This window comes from Dipodomys merriami, unplaced genomic scaffold, assembly GCF_024711535.1.
Source record: "Dipodomys merriami isolate MVZ:Mamm:240054 unplaced genomic scaffold, mDipMer1.0.p SCAF_34, whole genome shotgun sequence".
Taxonomy (NCBI): Eukaryota; Metazoa; Chordata; class Mammalia; order Rodentia; family Heteromyidae; genus Dipodomys; species Dipodomys merriami.
The window spans coordinates 13,081,879-13,102,613 of record NW_027204937.1 but is presented as its reverse complement, the minus strand read 5'-3'; the positions used below and the strand labels follow the sequence as shown (position 1 = coordinate 13,102,613).

The 20,735-nt window shown below is 41.6% G+C and overlaps 1 protein-coding gene across 4 annotated transcripts in view; it reads right to left on the bottom strand.

Moving 5' to 3' along the window:
• The window catches only part of LOC138803403 (dual specificity testis-specific protein kinase 2), a 117,589-nt gene that overhangs the window by 19,394 nt on the left and 77,460 nt on the right, over positions 1-20,735 (bottom strand). For all 4 annotated transcript variants that reach the window (XM_069987360.1, XM_069987362.1, XM_069987363.1 and 1 more), the window contains exon 4: positions 19,619-19,667. In XM_069987360.1, coding sequence (XP_069843461.1) covers positions 19,619-19,667 — 49 coding nt within the window. The remainder of the gene's footprint in view (positions 1-19,618; positions 19,668-20,735) is intronic.

Sequence of the window (20,735 nt, the reverse complement as noted above, 5' to 3'; positions counted from 1 at the left end):
ACTATAGCTCAGTGGTAGAGTGGCTTCCTAGCAAGGCTTCAAAGAAGAAATAATATCCTTGTTAAGATCCTAACGTATAGTTAATAGTTGGTACTATGGACAAAATGTTTGTGTCTCTTCAAATTCCTGTGTAAAACTTAATGTCCAATAATAGTTTTAAGAGATGGAAGTTCTACAAGGTGCTTAAGTCATGAGGTTGGGAATTAAAAGAGATACAGAATACAGAGTAATTCTAGCCCAATGCTAGCTCACAGAATACAACTCATTCCTCACTATCAATAACTATCAATATCTATCCCTCTTTTAGGTTATCCCATTAGCTAAGAGAACCTAAATTACAAAGATTTCATGCTCCTTTTTGCTTTGGGGTGGTAAGATGGGAGAGTACTGAAGTTTGAACTCAAGGACTTAAATACTTGTTAATGTTCTTACCACATTGGGTTTTGTTTTGGGTTTTTTTTGCCATTTTATAGCAACTTATAGGCAAAGTGAGAGAAGTGGTAGGAAATGCATTCTATGCAAAAGGAATACAAAGATCAGAAAATGCAGAGATTAGAAATTATTCTTTTTTTCCCTTTGCTTAAGATGGGGGAACCTTAAGAAGGGGAATGGAGCCAGGCACTGGTGGCTCACACCTGTAATCCTAGCTACTCAGGAGGCTGAGATCTGAGGATCAAGGTTCAAAGCCAGCCTGGGCAGGAAAGTCCTTGAGACTCTTATCTGCAGTTAACCACCAGAAAACCAGAAGTGGTGCTGTGGTTCACGTGGTAGAGTACTCACCTTGAACTGAAGAGCTGAGGGACAGTGCTCAGGCCCAGAGTTCAAACCCCACAACTGACAGAGAGAGAGGGGAGGGGGAACAGAATGAAGCTTTAAAAAGCCAAGATGCAAGGGGGCTGGGAAGGTGGCTCAGTGGTAGAGTGCTTGCCTTGCATGCCTGAGGCCCTGGGTTCGATTCCTCAGCACCACATAAGCAAAAAGTAAAAAAAAGCCAGAAGTGGCGCTGTGGCTCAAGTGGTAAAGCGCTAGCCTTGAGCTGAAGAGCTGAGGGACAGCGCCCAGGCCCAGAGTTCAGGCCCCACAACCAGACCCAAAAAAAAAAAAAAGCCCAGATGCACCATTTAGGACAGTGAGAAGCCCATACACTGAGAAGATAGATTGAATCTCATCTGACTACTTCTAATTGTGGAACCCTCTAGGTTACCCAATTTCCTTAAGTATGTATGTATGTATATATAATATATATTATTCCTATTTTGTTATATATTATAATCTATAATACTATAGATTACATAATACATACATAATGGGAATAATAATACCTAATAATAATAATATGCTGGGAGCCAGTGGCTCACACCTATAACCCTAGCTACTCAGGAAGCTGAGATTTGAGGATCACAGTTTGAAGCCAGCCCAGGCAGAGAAATCAATGATACTCTTTTCTTCAATAAATACTTAGAAAAAGCCAGACACGGTGGCTCAAATGGTAGAATGCTAGCTTTGAGCATAAAGAGGCCCAGGGACAGTACCCAGGCCCTGAGTTCAAGCCCAAGATTGACAAATCATCATCATTATCATCATAATAGTACCTAACCCACAGATTTGTGAGGATTCAAGGTAAAAATGCAAAGGAAAACACTGTTCCTGCTCCCAAGGCCTTGTGTATACTAGGCAAATAATGTACCACTGAGCCGCCTCTCCCTTCCAGTGCCATTGTTATTGTGTTTTCATTAGTATAGCCTGCTGAAGGTTCATAGGTAATGGTATAACAAGTTCTGATGGAGGTTGAATTATATTTCCTAGAAAAATATAGTGAAGTACTGTGTGATTTTATTTGGAAACTGAGTCTTTGCAGATGTAATCAAGGTAAGAACAAGGTCATATGGAAGTAGAGTGAATCCTTAATCCAATATGATTTATATTCTTATAAAAAGAGGGAGAAGAGGGCTGGGAATGTGGCCTAATGGTAGAGTGCTTGCCTAGCATGCATGAAGCCCTGGGTTCAGTACCACATACACAGAAAAAGCTGGAAGTGGCACTCTGGCTCAAGTGGTAGAGGGCTAGCCTTGAGCAAAAGAAGCTCAGAGACAGTGCCCAGGCCCTGAGTTCAAGCCCCAGGACTAGCAAAAAAGAAAAGAAAAGAAAATGAAAAGAGACACAGACACACAGAGAAAATGTAATCTGATTAAGGAAGAAATTGGAGTAACATCTATAAGCTAAGGAACATCATGGATTGCCAACAAGCTCTAGAAGCTAAACAGGAGCATGATAGGATCTTCTTCAAGGGCCTTCAGAGAGAAAATGGCCCTGTCATCACTTTTTGTTACTTCTGACCTCCAAAATTGTGTTATAAGTCAGGTACTGGTGGCTTATGCCCATAATCCTAATTATTCAGGAAGGTGTGATTTGAAATTTTTGGCTCAAAGCTGCCCAGACAGAAAACTCCTTGAGATTCTTTTCTCCAATTAACCACTAAAAAAAGGCCAAAAGTGGAGTTGCAGCTCAAGTGGTGCCAATCTTGAGCAGAAAAGCTAAGCGACAGCACCCAGGCCCTGAGTTCAAGCCCCAGAAGTGGCGCGCACGCGCGCGCGCACACACACACACACACACACACACACACACACAAGAAAAAAAAGACTTTGTTATAAGCCACTCACATTGTAGTACTTTATTATGACAATTTTAGAAAACTAATACATGACCCAAACTACACTGTTATACAGATCATTTTGGTAGGAGGATAGAAGATGAATTAGAGGCAGGCTTAGAGAGTACTACAACATCCAAGTAACAAGTGACCAATCATCTGACTTAGTTTGAAGTTAAAAGAATGACAAAGTAGATTATAATCAAAGTATGCAGAAGCAGGATCTACTGCAATTAGCAACTAAGCAAAATTAGCAAAGACATACAAACTGAGTCAAAAGTATCTGAGATTGGCCGGGCACTGGTGGCTCACGTCTGTAATCCTACCTACTCAGGAGGCTGAGATCTGAGGATCGCGGTTCAAAGCCAGCCCGGGCAAGAGAGACCGTGAGATTCCTATCTCCAATAAACCACCAGAAAACCGGAAGTGGCACTGTAGCTCAAGTGGTAGAGCGCTCGCCTTGAGCTGAAAAGCTGAGGGACAGCGCCCAAGCCCAGAGTTCAAGCCCCACGACCGACCAAAAAAAAAAAAAGTATCTGAGATTGTAAACTGACATGTTTAGAGAAAGGATTTCAGAATCTTATCTAACCTATTGTGTCCACATTAAGTCTGAAACTTGTTGGAAACTGGCATCAATAAACCAGGTATACATTTGCAATCCCAGCATTTGGTAGGTGGATGCAAGAGGATTTCAAGTGCAAGGCTAGCCTGAAACACTACAATCAGACCCCATCAAAAAAAGAAGACAGTGCAAGATGGCTGAGATGTACTCAAGCGCTGTATTCCCATGACATGTCTAAGCCACATATTCTCTTTCTCTGCCATTTTTTTTTTTTTTTTTTTTTGTCAGTCATGGGGCCTGAACTCTGGGCCTGGGCACTGTCCCTCAGCTCTTTAGCTCAAAGCTAGTCCTCTACCACTTGAGCCACAGCACCACTTCCGGCCTGTTCTGTTTAGTGGTGCTGAGGAATCCAACCCAGGGCCTCATGCATGTGAAGCAAGCACTCTACTACTGAGCCACCTTCACAGCCCTGTCTCTGACATTATTTTTTAAATAAACTTTCTAGTCACCTTTACTTATGTTCACACTATGCCTGAATTCTTCTCTTGCCAGATGCAAGGACAAAGTCAACTTAGATACCCTAAATTTCTGGTAATATATTTGGTTCATTGATTGGGAACTTAGGGATTGTTTGTCATTTTCTGACTTGGATTCATCAAAAGATAACAGTATGATAAAAAAAACAGTATGATAAAAAAAAAAAAGATGATTTAACCCATGGGAGAGTATTGTACAGGTTACAAGCAAATATTACACCATTTCATCGTATGACAGTACTGGAGCTTGAACTCAGGGTCTAGGCACTGGCCCTGAGCTTTTGTGCTCAAGGCAAGTGCTCTACCACTTAAGCCATAGCTCCACTTCAAGCTTTTTGGTAGGTTTTTTTTTTTTTGGGTCCAGTCGTGGGGCCTGAACTCTGGGCCTGGGCGCTGTCCCTCAGCTCTTCAGCTCAAGGCTAGCACTCTACCACTTGGGCCACAGTGCCACTTCCGGCTTTTTTCTTTTTGCTTATGTGGTGCTGAGGAATCGAACCCAGGGCCTCAGGCATGCAAGGCAAGCGCTCTACCACTGAGCCACCTTCCCAGCCCTTTGGTAGGTTTTGGGTTTTTTTGGGGAGGGGCGTCATTCCAGGGGCTTAAATTCAGGGTCTGGGAACTGTCCCTGAGCTTCTTTTATTCAAGGCTAGCACTCTATCACTTGAGCCACAGTGCCACTTCTGGCTTTTTCTGTTTATGTGGTACCGAGGAATTGAACTCAGGGCTTCATGCATGCAAGCAAGCATTTTACCACTAAAACACATTCCCAACCCTTGGTAGATAGTTTTTTTATTGGAGATAAGGGTCTTGTACTTTTCTGTCCAGGCTGGCTTTGAAACATGGTCCTCAAATCTCAGTTTCTCGAATAGGTAGAATTACAGGCATGAGCCATGGGCACCTGGCACTACACCATTTTATATGTAGGACTTGAGCATCCTTAGAGTTCAGTATCCTCAGGGGTCCTGGAACGAATCCCCTATGGATACAGTGAACAGATTGTTTTATGCTACCTATAATTTACAATGTTTTATGTTGTCTATAACTTACTAAGCTCACTGCATACCAACAAAGGATATTAACCTGTAATTTGCAAGCCCTGGCTCTAGAGCACTGCAGAGACTTCTCAGGATACTTAACTAGAAGCCATAAATTCTATTTTACTGATTATCTGAATTTAAGTTAAATTTTGAGTTAAATATCTTAAGTCATTTGGTTAAAAAGAAAAAGAAAAAAAGGGAAGGGAAAGTGGTGGGGGGAGGAAGAAAGGAAAGAAGGAAGGGAAAAAGAAGGAAGGAAGGGGAGGAGAGAGGGAGAGAGGAACATAAATGTCAAACAGCCAAATCAGTGGCTTATGGAAGCCCTGCTCTTTGGATGGGCCTTCTACAGAAAGCCTGGGCCCGACCTAGTTTTCACTGTAGCCCAACAATGCCTTTGTGCTTGCCACTGTATGTTTGTTGATCAGTTCCAAACACAAAGGCTAGCAGACATCCCATCTGCTGGCTTGGTTTATAGAAGAAAAGAAAGCTTTGTGACTGCTCTGGGTAATTCCAGGACAGGCATCCCAAGAGCACCCTGTGGGAGGTTTGTGCTCCAAAGGAGCCTCCTGTTCTCAGCTCAGGATCTGCAGTCACTAAAAGCGTACGTCTGTACATCCTCAATGGCCAAGTTTGCCATGGAACAGCTTCCCATCCAGGACATTCATCAGAACTTGCCCGAGCTGACAAAAAAAGAAAAAAAGAGCCAGGCACTGATGGCTCACACCTGTAATCCTAGCTACTCAGGAGGCTGAGATCAGAGGATTGCAGTTCAAAGCCAGTCCAGGCAGGAAAGTCCATGAAACTGTAGTGATGCTGTAGCTCAAAGTGGTAGAGCACTAGCCTTGAGCGATAAAGCTCAGAGACAGTGCCCAGGCCCTGAGTTCAAGCCCCAGGACTGACAAAAAAAGAAAAAGAAAGAGAAAAAGGAGACACTAGTTCTAGCTACAAAATAAAATATGTCTCAAGATTTTTTTTTTTTTTTTTTGGTCGGTCGTGGGGCTTGAACTCTGGGCCTGGGCGTTGTCCCTTAGCTCTTCAGCTCAAGGCGAGCGCTCTACCACTTGAGCTACAGCGCCACTTCCGGTTTTCTGGTGGTTTTATTGGAGATAGGAGTCTCACGGTCTCAAGATATTTAAATGGTTTCATATATACTTATTTATACCCAGAATACCCTTTTTCTCCTTCATAGCTTTGCTAATTTTTATTCATCCTTCTAAACTCAATTAGGGACAAATGCTGGTTACTCATACCTGTAATCCTAATGACTTCAAGAGGCTGTTATTTTATGGTTGTGGTTTGAAACCAGCTCAGGCAGGAAAGTCCATAGGACTCTTATCTCCAATTAACCAGCAAAAAGCTGGAAGTGGAGCTGTGGCTCAAATGGCAAAGCACTAGCTTTGAGCAATAAAGCTAAAGGACAATGCCCAGGCCCTGAACTCAAGCTCCAGTATATGCGCGCGCGCGCGCGCACACACACACACACACACACTCACACACACACACACACTCTCACACACACACACACACACACACACACACAATTAGGGCCCCACTATGTAGTCTGTGCTGGCCTCAAACTCATGATGCTTCTGTTTCCACCTCCCAAATGCTTGGACATCCAGCTGTAGGTTTCTTTTCTTTTTTCTTTTATTTTCTGTGTCATTTATGGGGCTTGAACTGGGGGCCTGGGTGCTGTCCCTGAGCTTTTGGGCATAAGGCTAGCACCCTGCCATTTGAGCAATAGCTCTACTTCTAACTTCGTGGTGGTTAATTAGAGATAAGAGTCTCATAGATTTTCCTGCCCAGACTGGCACTGAACTGTGATCCTCTCAGATCTCAGCCTCCTGCGTAGCTAGGATTATAGGCACAAGCCACTAGCACCCAGCTTAAAGAGTCACTTTAAAGTTTAGGATAAAACTGGACATTACCATGTAATTCCAGCTACTTAGGAGGTGGAGACAACAGGATCTCAGGTACAAGGTCATATAGGTCAAGGTTAGCAACCCTATTTCAAAAGTAAAAGGGCAAAGTTATTGAGATACTATCACCCCTCCTCCCCCAAAAAAGATTGGGAATGTATGGCTCATGCAGTAGAACACTTGCTTACTATGCATGAAGCCTTAGTTTCAATAGCTAGGTCTGAAATAACAATAATAATAGTAGTTGTTGCTGCTTAGGAATAAAATCTAGACAGGAAATTAACACTTAGGAAATATCAATTGAGCTGAAGTAGTCATGAATGCTAAGTAATATTTGAGATTTCCCAGGAGGCTCTGAACCATAGAGTGAGAACCTAAGGAATCCATAAAATTTGAAGGAGAGGGCAAAGAAGCAAACAAGGAGTTATAATAGAAGCTAAAGTAGCCAGGTGGTGGTGGCTTACACCTGTAATCCTAACTACTCAGGAGGCTGAGATCTGAGAATCACCATTCAAAGCCAGCCTGGGCAGGAAAGTCCATGACACTGTTATCTCCAATAAACCACCACAGTGATGCTGTGGCTCAAGTGGTAGAGCATTAGCCTTGAACTGAAGAGCTTGGGGGCAGCACCCAGGCCCAGCGTTCAAGCCACACAACTGACAAAAGAAAGAAAGAACAAAAGAAAGAAAGAACAAAAGAAAGAAAGAAAGAAGAAAGAAAGAAAGAAGGAAAGAAAGGAAGGAAGGAAGGAAGGAAAGAAGGAAGGAAGGAAGGAAGGAAGGAAGGAAGGAAAAGAAAAAGAAAAAGAAAAAAGAAGCTAAAGGAGATTTTCAAAAGGAAATGACTAGGCAGGCATTGTGGCTTATGCCTGTAATTCTAGCTAAGAGAGAGAAATTGGGAAGATTAAGGTATAAGGCCAGCCTTAGCAAAAAAAAAAAAAGTAGTGCTCTATCTCAATAAATGAGCTGGGTATGAAAATGTGTACCTGTAACACTAGCTATGTACAAGGCCATAGGTAAAGTGGTCCATAACTGTCCCCAAAACACAAGACCCTACCTGAAAAATAATAACTGAAGCAAACAAAGCACAGCTGGGGACATAGCTCAAGTGGGAGTACCAACTACATAGCTCAAGTACCAAGTAAGCACAAGGCCCTAAATTTTAAAATACTAGTTTAGCGAGAGAGAGAGAGAGAGAGAGAGAGAGAGAGAGAGAGAGAGAGAGAGAGAGAGAGAGAGAGAGAGAGAGAGAGAGAGAGAGAGAGAGAGAGAGAGAAATAATCGACAGTATTAAAAGATATGAATCAAGTGAAATATGCTTGAAAGTATCCACTGAATCTGCAACTATAGTCACTGGCAACTACAACTGTACCATACCACCAGTATCATACAGCCTACAACCCCAGGACCTTGGAGGTGAAGATAGATCAATTCTGAGTTCTAGGCTAGCCTAGTCTATATAGTGAGTTCAAGACCAGTCTAGTGCAGGCAATATTCTGGAGAAAAGAAAAGTAGAGAAGGAATAAAAGGGGAGAAAAAGTTGTCACAAAAAAACATCCCTGGGCTGGAAATGTGGTTTAGTGGTAGAGTGTTTGCCAAGTATGCACAAAGCCCTGGATTTGATTCCTCAGTACCACATAAGCAGAAAAAGCTAGAAGCAGTGCTGTGCCTCAAGTGGTAGAGTGCTAGCCTGGAGCAAAAGTAAGCTTAGGGGCAGTGCCCAGGCCCTGAGTTCAAGCCCCAGGATTAGTTAAAAACAAAAAAGAAAAGAAAAGAAAAGCATCGTGCCTCTAATCCTAGCAACTCTAGAGACTGAGATTGGAAGAATCATGGGTCAAGGCTAGCCTTAGGCAAAAAGTTCACAAGACACCCTCTCCCCCAATGGATGTAGTATACACACCTGTCATTCAATTAAGGTAGGAAGTGTAATTAGGAGAATATTACTGTATTATAGGAGCATTTAGGAGAGGCACTATGCTAATCTTGGGACATCAGGAAAGGATTCCAGAGTGTGTGATAGCTAAGCTGGGTACTAAGAAGTTGGCTGGATGGAGAAGAGATGGAAGGGTGTGTTTCAGGCAAAGAAAGAGCTGGTGCAAAGGACCAAAGGTGAAAAGGGTCATGTTCCATGGAGCTAGTTGTGGAGCTAAAGGAGGATCAGGACAGCTGTGGTCCACAGCTCAGAAGGAGCAGAGAGTTCAAAGAAGAAATGAACAGAGGTCACAGAGATAAGCAGTGTTAAGATGATAATCTTTGTTTTTATTGAGACAGTGTCCCCTATGTTGCTCGTCTTGAACTTTTGATCGTCCTACCTCAGCCTCCCAAGTGCTGAAATTAGATAGTTTTGCCTTTACTCTGAGGGTAATGAAGAACCATGGAAAGGTTTAAAGTTGATGCAGAGAGAAATAAAATGAGAATTCTATCAAACACTGGTATTGGCATAAAGACAGATATCTAGATCAATGAAACAGAATAGAGGGCCTAGAAATTGCATCTGTATATCCTTAGGATAGTCTCTGTAACAAATGAGAAATATATACCAAAACCACAATGAGCCAGACATAGTAGTACATACCTATAACACTCGCACTTAGGAGGCAAAATCAGGAGGATTGCAGTGGCAAAAAGATCCCAAGTTTGAGACCAACCTGAGTTTGCATTTGGGTATTATCTTGTTTCAAAACAACACTCCTTGGACAAAGGGTTCAGTAAATGAATTGCTTGGTATGTACATTATTTTAGGGGAGGAAGTCTTTTCTACCATTTAGAAACTTTTTTTCCTACTTTGGCAACAAGAGCCACTCAGTTAATTCTGAAATTGCAGAATGTTCCTAGTGAGAGGTTCTTTCTTGTCACAGTAAAACCACCTCAATCAAGTAGATAGTTTGTACTGAAAGAAAAGGTCTTAGTTCATGAGGGCAGGGATGAGGCCTATAAGCTGCTGCAGACAGTTGATTAGGTACAAACCCCCTTTCACTTCCCATTTGCACCACCATACCCTTCTTTATTAGAGCAGCTACTTTGGGAATTTTTTTTATGTGGGTTGCTATGTGTTGCTTCTGGATTGGCTTTGTCAGACTTATAAGTAGCCTTGTATAATCAGACAGCCTGCAATGAAAGGAAACTCTATGGGTTCAGTGACCAAACTCATGCATAATTTATGAAAATGAGCAGCCAGACCCAGATCCCAGTTTCTTGTTGTGCTATGATATTGCCATTTGTTGTGCCTCCTGCTTTTCCTTGTTAGTTTTTTTGTTTGTTTTTCTTTTTGTTTTTCCTCCTTGTGTGTGTGACTCAGTACAAAGTATTCTTTCATGGCCTAGTTTACTTTAAGTTGGATGCAAAGTTGCTTGGTGTTCCTGCAATGGTTTAACTTTGGCAACAGAGGCATACCTGTCTTTCAGGTGTGGGGTGGCTCTAGGGAGGGTTTCACTAGGCACAGAACCATTTTGAGTGGATCTGCTGTGAGATTCTGGGCCTAGGACAAAAAAGACACTTGTTCCCTTTATTGTTGAATAACAAACTACTTTAAAACATAGTGAGGGGGCTGGGAAGGTGGCTCAGTGGTAGAGCGCTTGCCTTGCATGCCTGAGGCCCTGGGTTCGATTCCTCAGCACCACATAAGCAAAATGAAAAAAGCCGGAAGTGGCGCTGTGGCTCAAGTGGTAGAGCGCTAGCCTTGAGCTGAAGAGCTGAGGGACAGCGCCCAGGCCCAGAGTTCAGGCCCCACAACTGGACCCCCAAAAAAAATAAATAAATAAATAAATAAAACATAGTGAGCTGGGCACTGGTGCTCATACCTGTAATCTTAGGCTACTCAGGAGGCTGAGATCTGAGGATTGCAGCTTAAAGCCAGCCCGAGGAGGAAAGTCAGTAAGGCAATTATCTCCAATTAACAACCAGAAACCAGAAGTGGTGCTGTGGCTCAAGTGGTAGGGTGCTTGCCTTGAGCTGAAGAGGGCAGGGACAGTGCCCAAGCCCAGACTTCAAGCCCCACAACCAACAACAAAAAAAAAACTGTAATGACTAATGCAATCATTTTATTTTGCTTGTGATTTTGTGATTTTATAAGTCAGGTAGTATTCAGAAGGGCTTAACATCCTTAATCCATATGTGTCAGCTTCAGCTGGGGTATCAGAAGACCCACTTCTTATTACTTTTTGTGCCAATGGAGCTTGAACTCAGGGCCTCTTACTCTCATGTGGGTTTTTTTCCCCAAGTCTGGCACTCTACTACTTGAGCCACATCTCCAATTCAGGCTTTTGCTGGTGAATTGGAGGTAAGAGTTTCATGGACTTTTCTATCTAGGCTTCCTTTGAACTATAATCCTCAGATCTCAGCCTCTTTAATAACTAGGATTATAGGTGTGAGCCATCAGCATATCTTTTTTTTCTTTTTTGTGCTGGTACTGGGGGTTGGCCTCACACTCTCACTTGGCTTTTTCATTCAAGGCTGAAGTTCTACCACTTGAGCAACACTTCTACTTCCAGAGAACCCTTTCTAAGATGGCTATCCCCACTTTTCTAGTGTTGTGCTGATGCTTGAGAGCTTCAGTTTTCCTACCTGGTATGTCATTCTCCAGATCATCTCCATGTGGTTTAGGCTTCCTATTGCATGGTGCCCTCAGGGTACTTAGATGTAGAGTGACTAGTCAGTGGCACCAGACACCCAAGTGAAAGCTGCAAGATTTCTTATTACCTTATCTTGGAAATTCCAGAAAGTCACTTAAGCTACATTCTATTAGACAAGCAAGTCACTAACACCAGGTCTGATTGGAGAAGAGGGAAAGCAGACTTAAACTCAATGACTACCCTCAATGGGCACTGCAGTGCCTCTCATAAAATCAATTATTTTGTAGTTAGAATAATGCAAATTTTCTTATTGTGTCCTTCCTTAAAAAATATTTTTTCAATATTCAGCTATTTCTTCATATATATTAATAGTTGCTCTTCATTATACTTCATATTCTTTTGTTGCGCTTAACTGTTTTGCTAATTATTTCAAATACCCTTAGCTTGCCACTAAACTGTCACCCTTTCCTACTTTATCATTTCTCTTATTAGAATTGTACTTTCAAATAAGAAGTGTGGGGTTAATTTTGACACTGTCTCTTCTCTTGAATTTAATCACTCCTCAGTCTTATCCTATAGTTTTCTTTGTGATGTCCTTCTGATTTGTCCTTCTTTCTTTCCATTCTAATTGTGATCTGATTCCATTCCTAGATTCACATAAACACTTTGTAGGTAGTTTTCCTGGCTCTATTTGACATACCACTACCAAAATAATCTTCATCAAGATTATCATACAGCTGGGAATGTGGCTTAGAATGCTTGCCTAGCATACATGAAGCCCTGGGTTCAATTCTTCAGTACCACATAAACAGAAAAAGCCAGAAGTGGCAGTATAGCTCAAGTGGTAGAGTGCTAGCCTTGAGCAAAAAAGAAGCTCAGGGACAGTGCCCAGGTCATGAGTTCAAGCCCCATGACTGGGAGAGAGAAAGAGAGAGAAGAGAGAGAGAGAGAGAGAGAGAGAGAGAGAGAGAGAGAGAGAGAGAGAGAGAGAGAGAGAGAGAGAGAGAATGTGATGCTTTAGTCTAAATATTTGTGCTTTGCTAGGTTTGGAGGATGCAGTTCAAAGCCAGTTAAGAGGGGCTGGGAAGGTGGCTCAGTGGTAGAGTGCTTGCCTTGCATGCATGAGGCCCTGGGTTCGATTCCTCAGCACAACATAAGCAAAAAGAAAAAAGCCAGAAGTGGCACTGTGGCTCAAGTGGTAGAGCGGTAGCCTTGAGCTGAAGAGCTGAGGGACAGCGCCCAGGCCCAGAGTTCAGGCCCCACGACCGGACCCAAAAAAAAAAAAAGGCAGTTAAGACAGAAAAGTCATGATACTCTCCAATTAATTAACAAGAAGCTGGAAGTAGTAGTGTGGCTCAAGTGGCAAGGCACCAGCCTTGAACCAAAAAAAAAGCCAAGCAAAGATGTGAGGGCTTGAGTTCAAGAACCAATACTGGCACAAAAACAAAACAAAACAAGAACACTTGTGTTTAGTATTCTAGATCCTGTTTTATCTGATTTCAGAATATAAATCCCTCCTTTTAATTAAGTGGGTCTTTTTACTTTTTTCTCCACAGTTAGGTATGATTTCCAGACCTTGGAATATCTTTCTCTCTTCTTTCTCCACTAGTATCCAAGCAGGTGTCAAATAGCAGGTTCTCTAATAGACACAGTCTCCTGGGTAGGACCTATAATAATGCCCTAGGTAGCAAGGCCCATACTATATTTACAGTGTAGTTATAGTGGCCTAGTATAGATTGAGCTCTATAGAGAGCTATGTTAGCTCCATGGAAAAAGCCAAAAATCAAAGATAGTATGAAATGCCACCTCTCAATGCCTTCCACAATTGGAAACATTTATTTTACTAAAACTTCATGCAAAAAAAACAAAAAAGCTAAATGTGTCCCTACAAATATCTTTTGGCATCTCTTTTAATTTAGAAAAAGGTAGCTTTCATGTAATTTTTTTTCTTTGGTCACTTAGTAACAAATCTCTAAATATATTGTGGTACATGTTTTCTGCTCTTATTTTTAGTACTACTCATGACATTTGAGAAACAAAAAATTGAAGTTGGCAGTCTCACCCACAAATAATAGAAGAGTTCATTGGGTTTACTTTACCCTTAAAGGGTTTGTTTTTTGTTTTTCCTGACTTGCTTGCTTGTCCTTTAGTCATTCAAAAAATACTTATTTGGGAAATGGAGTTGTAGCTTAAAAGGCCTGAACACTAGCCTAGAGCATAAAAGCTTAGGGACAGTGCCCAGGTCTTGAGTTCAAGCCCCAAGATCAGCATGCACACACACTCACTGTGTATGTGTGTGTGTGTGAACAATTTAAAATCTTTCTACTTGTGCAATTTACACTGTAATCAATCAGAGGTATAGAAAGAGTTATCTAAACAAAAAAAGATTGGAATGTATATGGTGTTAAACACTGAATTTTTGCCATTTTAACTATGTAGATAGGAAAGATCTCTCAGAAGAGACTATGCGAATATGAAGTATTCTAAGCAGGGATAACAAGTGCAAAGACCAGGAGACAGAAGTGTGCTTGGCCCGGTTGAGAAACTCTAACGAGTATCTTGTGGCTGTAATAGAGTGAAGAGGAGAGTAGTAGACAAAGGTCAGACCAGAAACATTGACCAACTCTCAGAATCTCAAAGATCATTGCAAAAACTTTAGCTTTTACTCAGGATGAATGATGAAATATTTAGAGGTTTCTAAGTAATTACAACAGTATGTGACTTGTGTTTTAATAGGATCACCCTGGCTTCTATGTGGTATATGCCTGAATAAAGGGCAAAAGTGAGAACAGGAAGACTAGTTAAGAGACCAGTGCAGTCAGTTTGTGCAGTAATGTCTAAGGCCCTAGGCTTGATTACCAGTAACACACACACACACACACACACACACACACACACACACACACACACACACACACACACACACACACACACACACACACACACCCCTATGCATTAAGAGAGAGAGAGAGAAAAAGAGATTTTATGATGGAAACTTGGACCACTATGTAGCAGTAGAGTTGGTGATTTGGGAATCTATTGTGTAAGTAGAAGAAAAAAAAGTTTTTCTAGCACATTGGATATAGCATGTGAGGAAAAGAAAGAAGTCAAGGGTAACTCAGAGGTTTCTGACCTAAACACCTGAAGAATAGAATTATGTTTGATTGAGATGAAGAAGACAACAGGAGATACAAAATGGTAGCTGATATCAAGAGATCAGATCAGATTAGAATAGATGAAGTTTGGTCATCCAAGTGGAGATAACCTCATAGAGCATTAGGGCTAAAGGAGTGCTCTAAGAAAATATCTTCCTTAGCTGGGCCCCAGTGGATCACCCTAGCTTCTCAGGAGGCTGAGATCTGAGATTCATAGGTCGAAGCCTGCCCAAGCAGAAAAGTCCCTCTTATTGCCAATAAACTACTCAAAAAAGCCAGAAGTAGTATTGTGGCTCAAGTGGTAAAGTGCTAGCCTTGAGTACCAAAAGGCTCAGGGACAGCACCCAGGCCCTGCAAAAAGGAAGGAAGGAAGGAAGGAAAAGGAAAAAAAAAGGAAATACCTTCTTTGTTCAAATCCTGCTTACCCAGCTACTCAGAAGACAGAGATTGGGGGAATCACAGTTTAAGGCCAATACCTGAGGGCAGCTATAAATCAGACAATGGCTTAATATCCAGAATATACACAGAAACTAAACCTCAAAGAATCAACAACTCAATTAATAAATGAGCAAAGGGGCTAAATAAAGACTTATTAGAAGAAGTTAAAAATGGCCAACAGACACATGAAGAACCACATATCAACATCTCTGGCCATAACAGAAATGAAAATCAAAACACTGAGATTCCATCTCCCCCGTCTTGTACACCCATCATCAAGAATACAAATAACATATACACAATGGAATTTTATTCATCCATTAGAAAGAATAATATGATGTCATTTTCAGGGAAATGGATGGACCTAAAACAAATCATGTTAAGTAAGTTAAGCCAAGCTCAGAGAGACAAACAGTACATGTTTTCATTCATATGTAGTAACTAGATCTAAAATACAACTGGACATGATAACTTATAAAGGACTCTAGGCATTCACACACAAACAGTGAGACTAAAAGAGGATACTCTCAGGGGAAGAATCCAAAAGTATAACTCCTTTGAACACTGAAAATACTATTATTGAAACAAATTCCAGGAAATGGAAACATAGTGTTTTTTGTTATTGTTGTAGATGGTGGTAGTGTTTTTACTTTTAGGTTTTTCTTTTTCTTTTTAGGGGAGATAAATGGGGAGCAAAAATGGAGGGAAGTAGGATGAACAAATGCAGACAAAGTACTTAGTATACCACTATGTGGAAAATGAACTATGCAACTTGTGGGCAGGACAGGAAAGGGAAACTGAGCACAAGTGAAGGAAGGGGTGACTGTGGAAAAAGAATTGTATTCACTACCTAACTTATGAAATGGTAACCCCTCTGTATAACACCTTAATAATAACAACAATAAAATTACATTTAAAAAAAAGAATATAAACAATAACAGATACTGACTTGGATGTGGAGGAAAAGGAGCCCTAATACATTGTTGGTAGGAATGTAAACTGATGAACATAAAACTAAACAGAACATACAACTTTGTCCAGGTGCTGGTGGCTCATGCCTATAATCCTAGCTGCTCAGGAGGCTGAGATCTGAGGATCACAGTTCAAAGCCAGCCCAGTCTGGAAAGCCCACGAGACTCTTATCTCCAAGTAATCACCAGAAAGACCAGAAGTGGTGCTGTGGCTCCAGTGGTACAGCACTTGCCTTGAGCTGAAGAGCTCAGGAACAGCGCCTAGGCCTAGAGTTCAAACCCCATGACCAACAAAAAAAAAAAAAAAGAGGAAGAAGTAGAAGAGAAATTATTATTATGATTATTAGTCATTGTAGGCTCACTTCTGAGAACAGAAATTGAAATAAATTTTTTTCTTGATCCAGATTGCTAAAATATGGGTGTATTCATACAAAACCTATATGGTTTTGTATATGTATATTTTGTTATAAGCTTTTAAAAATATGCCCTTGGGCTGGGAAGGTGGCTCAGTGGTAGAGCACTTGCCTTGCATGCATGAGGACCTGGGTTCGATTCCTCAGCACCACATAAGCAAAAAGAAAAAAGCTGGAAGTGGCGCTGTGGCTTAAGTGGTAGAGCACTAGCCTTGAGCTGAAGAGCTGAGGGACCAGTGCCCAGGCCCAGAGTTCAGGCCCCACGACCAGCCCAAAAAAATAAATAAATAAAAATAAAAATATGCTCTTAACAGCAGCATAAATCAGAGTTCAAAACAGGGACTAATTACTACATATTAAGCAATTGCTATATGCCAGGCATTATGCTAAAGAAACAATTTATTTATTTATTTATTTATTTATTTATTATGATTGTGGGGCTTGAACTGTGGGCAAGCGCTGTCCATCAGCTCTTTAGCTTAAGGCCAGCACTCTATCACTTGAGCTACAGCGCCACTTCCGGTTTTCTGAGTGGTTTATTGGAGATAAGAATCTCAAGGACTTTCCTGCCCGGGCTGGCTTTGAACCGGGATCCTCAGATCTCAGCCTCGCCTAAGTAGCTAGGATTACAGATGTGAGCCGCCGGCGCCCCGCTAGAAGCATTTTATTATTAATACTCATAGTATCCTTTTGAGCTCATTCATCTTTCCACAGCATTTGTCACATTTAATTACTCCCTCCTCCTTTCCATTCTAGACCAACAGTTTGTCCTTCTTCCAAGATTTTTTTTTTTTTTGGTCAGTTGTAGGGCTTAAACTCAGGGCCTGGGCACTGTTCCTTAGCTTTTGTGCTTAAGACTAGCACTCTACCAATTCGAGCCACAGCTCCATTTCCATTTTCTGTTAGTTAATTGGAGATAAGAGTCTCATAGGCTGGGTGTCAGTGGCTCATGCCTGCAATCCTAGCTACTCAGGAGGCTGAGATCTGAGAATTGCAGTTCAGAGCCAGCCTGGGCAGGAAAGTCCATGAGACACTTTTTTTTTTTGTCGGTTGTGGGGTCTGAACTGTGGGCCTGAGTGCTGTCCCTCAGCTCATCAGCTGTAGACCACTTGAGCCTCAGCCTCACTTCCGGCTTTTTCTGCTTATGTGGTGCTGAGGGATCGAACCTACGGCCTCATGCGTGCAAGGCAAGCACTCTACCTCTAAGCCACATTCCCAGCCCCTCCATGAGACTCTTTTTTTTTTTTTTTTTAAGCTGACAAAAAATAGTCCTTTATTAGTGAGTTCTACAAGGTTATGATACATAATAAAGATAAAAATGAATATGTGGTGCTGAGGAATCGAACCCAGGGCCTCGAGCATGCAAGGCAAGCGCTCTACCACTGAGCCACCTTCCCAGCCCTCCATGAGACTCTTATCCCCAATAAACCACCAGAAAACTGGAAGTGGAGTTGTGGCTCCAGTGGTACAGTGCTAGAGCTGAGGGACAGTGCACAGGCCTAGAATTCAAGCCCCATGGCCAGAGGGAGGGGAAGGGCAGGAAGAGTCTCGGATTTTGCTGCTCAGGCTGGCTTTGAACTGTGATCCTCAGATTTCAACCTCCTGAGTAGTTAGGATTATAGGCGTGAGCCATTGGCACCTGGCTAGATTTTCATTATCATTCTTATTACTATTATCATTAGTATTTTGACACAATGCCTCCTTACAGATTCAGCCAGCCTGGAACTCACTATGTATCCTAGTTGGCCTTCAACTTGTGACCCTCTGGCCTCAGCCTCCTGAGTGCTAAGATTAAAGCTACGTTTCATCATACCTCAATCCCTCTATACCCTAATAGTGAACTACTCTAGGGCTCAGGCCCTGTCCCACTTTCTCCCTCCATTCAATGCAGCAGGCACTATTATTATTCTCCCTACTTAACTTATGAAACATTGAGGCACAAAGAGATTTGATGTGCAACCAAGACCAGAGGCCAGGCTCTAACTGCCTCACATTGTACTTTTCTAGGTCTTCCCTATGAGAGGTAGGACACAACTGCACACATTCTACATGCTATGTTTCAGTAATGGGAAAAAGAGAAAGAGACAGAGTGAGAATGAAGCACATGGACTCACCATAAGATAGTAAAGACTAAGCCGGGTTACCAGTGGCTCAGAACTGTAATCCTAGCTACACAAGAGGCTGAGACCTGAGGATAGCTGTTCAAAACCAGCTGGAGCAGGAAAGACCTTGAGACTTCCAGTAGTTAGGAGGCTGAAGCACCAGGATCTTGAGTTTAGGCTAACTAGACTATTCAGAGAGACTCTTGTCTCAAATCAAAACAAAACAAAGAATACAGAGCTCGGCATGTGGCTCCGAGTAAAACAAGTACAAATGGGACCTACCTAGATGTGTTACACCTAGCAGATTCCAGGAATCAGTTTCAGAAAATCACTCAAGTATATTCTCAAGCTCACATTGAGTACCAGAATTTGGGAAGTTTTGTGCTAGAGAGAGTTCTCTAATCTTCAGAAGATGAATATTTACTACCATATATTTATCTGCCTAGCAGGGGCTAGAAATGGAATGAGAATGGAGATGTAAGCTGATTCCATAAGAAAGAAGACCAACCCAGAAACCAGAGCAGTAATTGGAATATTTCCCAGATGATCTGGAAACTTGTTTCCAAGAAAGAATCTGCAGTCAATTAATGCTATCCCTTGACTTGGAAAGGAGTCTTTTGGGGAGCAAGGACCAACTTAATACTTGAATACTCATGTTCTTAGAGCACTCATCCATATGTAGAAATATGATGAGCCATAAGAGAATTAAGATACAGCCGTTGGGACTGGGGATGTAGCTCTGTGGTAGATCACTTTCCTAGCATCCACAAGGCCAGAATTTATTCCTCAGTACTGAAAGGGGGCGGGGGGGGGGACGGGGGGAGCACTCGATAAGAAGGGCTGGGCACAGCGGCTCATTCAGCAATCCCAGCTCACACATAATATCAGTAAGATTACAACTCAACAAAGCAGACAACTCAACAAAACAGCATGGTAGTTCATGCCTGAAATCCCTCCATGGGAGGCATAGATAAGAGGATAATGGTTTGAGACTGGCCCTGAACAAAAATTGGAAGACTACATCTGAAAAATAACTAAAGCAGGTGTAGCTCAAGTGAAGTGCAAGGTCCTGAGTTCAAAAGTTTAAACCTGGTACAGCTATGAGAATGTGTCCAAAACAATATAGAAACAAAGCATTGTTAATGACATTTTGGTGTAGACATAAATACACATATTTTCATTACACACATAAATAACATTATGAAATTATAAATGCTAAAATTCAGGATAAAGAAATAACCTCAACACATTTATTGAGGTCTTACCTCTGTAAGTGCATGCAATTGTCCTTGATGTACACACACACCCATGAACCTGAAAAACAAAACATCTGTTTTAGTAAAGTGAAGACATAAATATAAATCCCATATAGAGAAACTAGCTAGTTAATTACCTGTTAGAAATAACACAGTACTTATAAAGTCCCTTGGGACCTATATAATCCTATAGCTCCTTCAATAAGATGCTGGACTTGCAAACTTGTAAGCTTACAAAAAAGTACCTGCTTGGAGCAGCAGTGATGAGAAGCAATGATGCAATGGTGGAAAGAGTCAGAAGTTTTACAGCCTGGGAGAGAAAAGCTGGAAGTAAGGACACTTGATTCTGGTTTCAGCTCTGCCACCAGCTGACTATATATTCATTAAAAAATAAAAAATAAATTATGGAAGAAGATTGCCATGAGGAAGAAGAGAATGAAAAGAGAAGGAGAAGAAAGAGAAAAAGAGGAAAGAAAAAATGTCACTAGCCTCTTTTGTGTCTGTTTCTTCATTTATGAAGTAGGTTGGTAAGATGACTACTCAGAAGGCTGAGATGTGAGGGTTGTGGCTTGAAATCAGCCTAAGCAGGAAGTCTGTAACACTCATCTCCAATTAACCAGCAAAAAAAAAAAAAAAAAAGGAAGTGGAGGTGTGGTAGAATGCTCGTCTTGAGCTAAAAGGCTCAAGGCTCAGTATCTAGGTTCAAATCCCAGGACTGGTACAAAAGAAAAAAACTGGCAAAAAAATTGGTGGATGACAAAAAACTCTTCCAAATACATAATTTAAGGGCTAAAGGCATAACTGAAATGGTAGAGCATTTTCCTAGCAAGTACAAAGTCTCAGGTTCAAACCTTGCTACTGCCAAATACATAATATTAAAAAGTAACCAAATAGAACCATAAACTTACATCACTGTTGAATTCTTTTTTCTTTCCTTTTCTTTTCTTCTTCTTCTTTTTTTTTTTTTGTTGGTCATGGGGCTTGAACTATGGGCCTGAAAGCTGTCCCTGAGATCTTCAGCTCAAGGCTAGTGCTCTACCACTTGAGCCACTCTGCCACTTCCAGTTTTCTTGTGGTTTATTGGAGATAAGAGTCTCACGGACTTTTCTGCCCGGGCTGGCTTTGA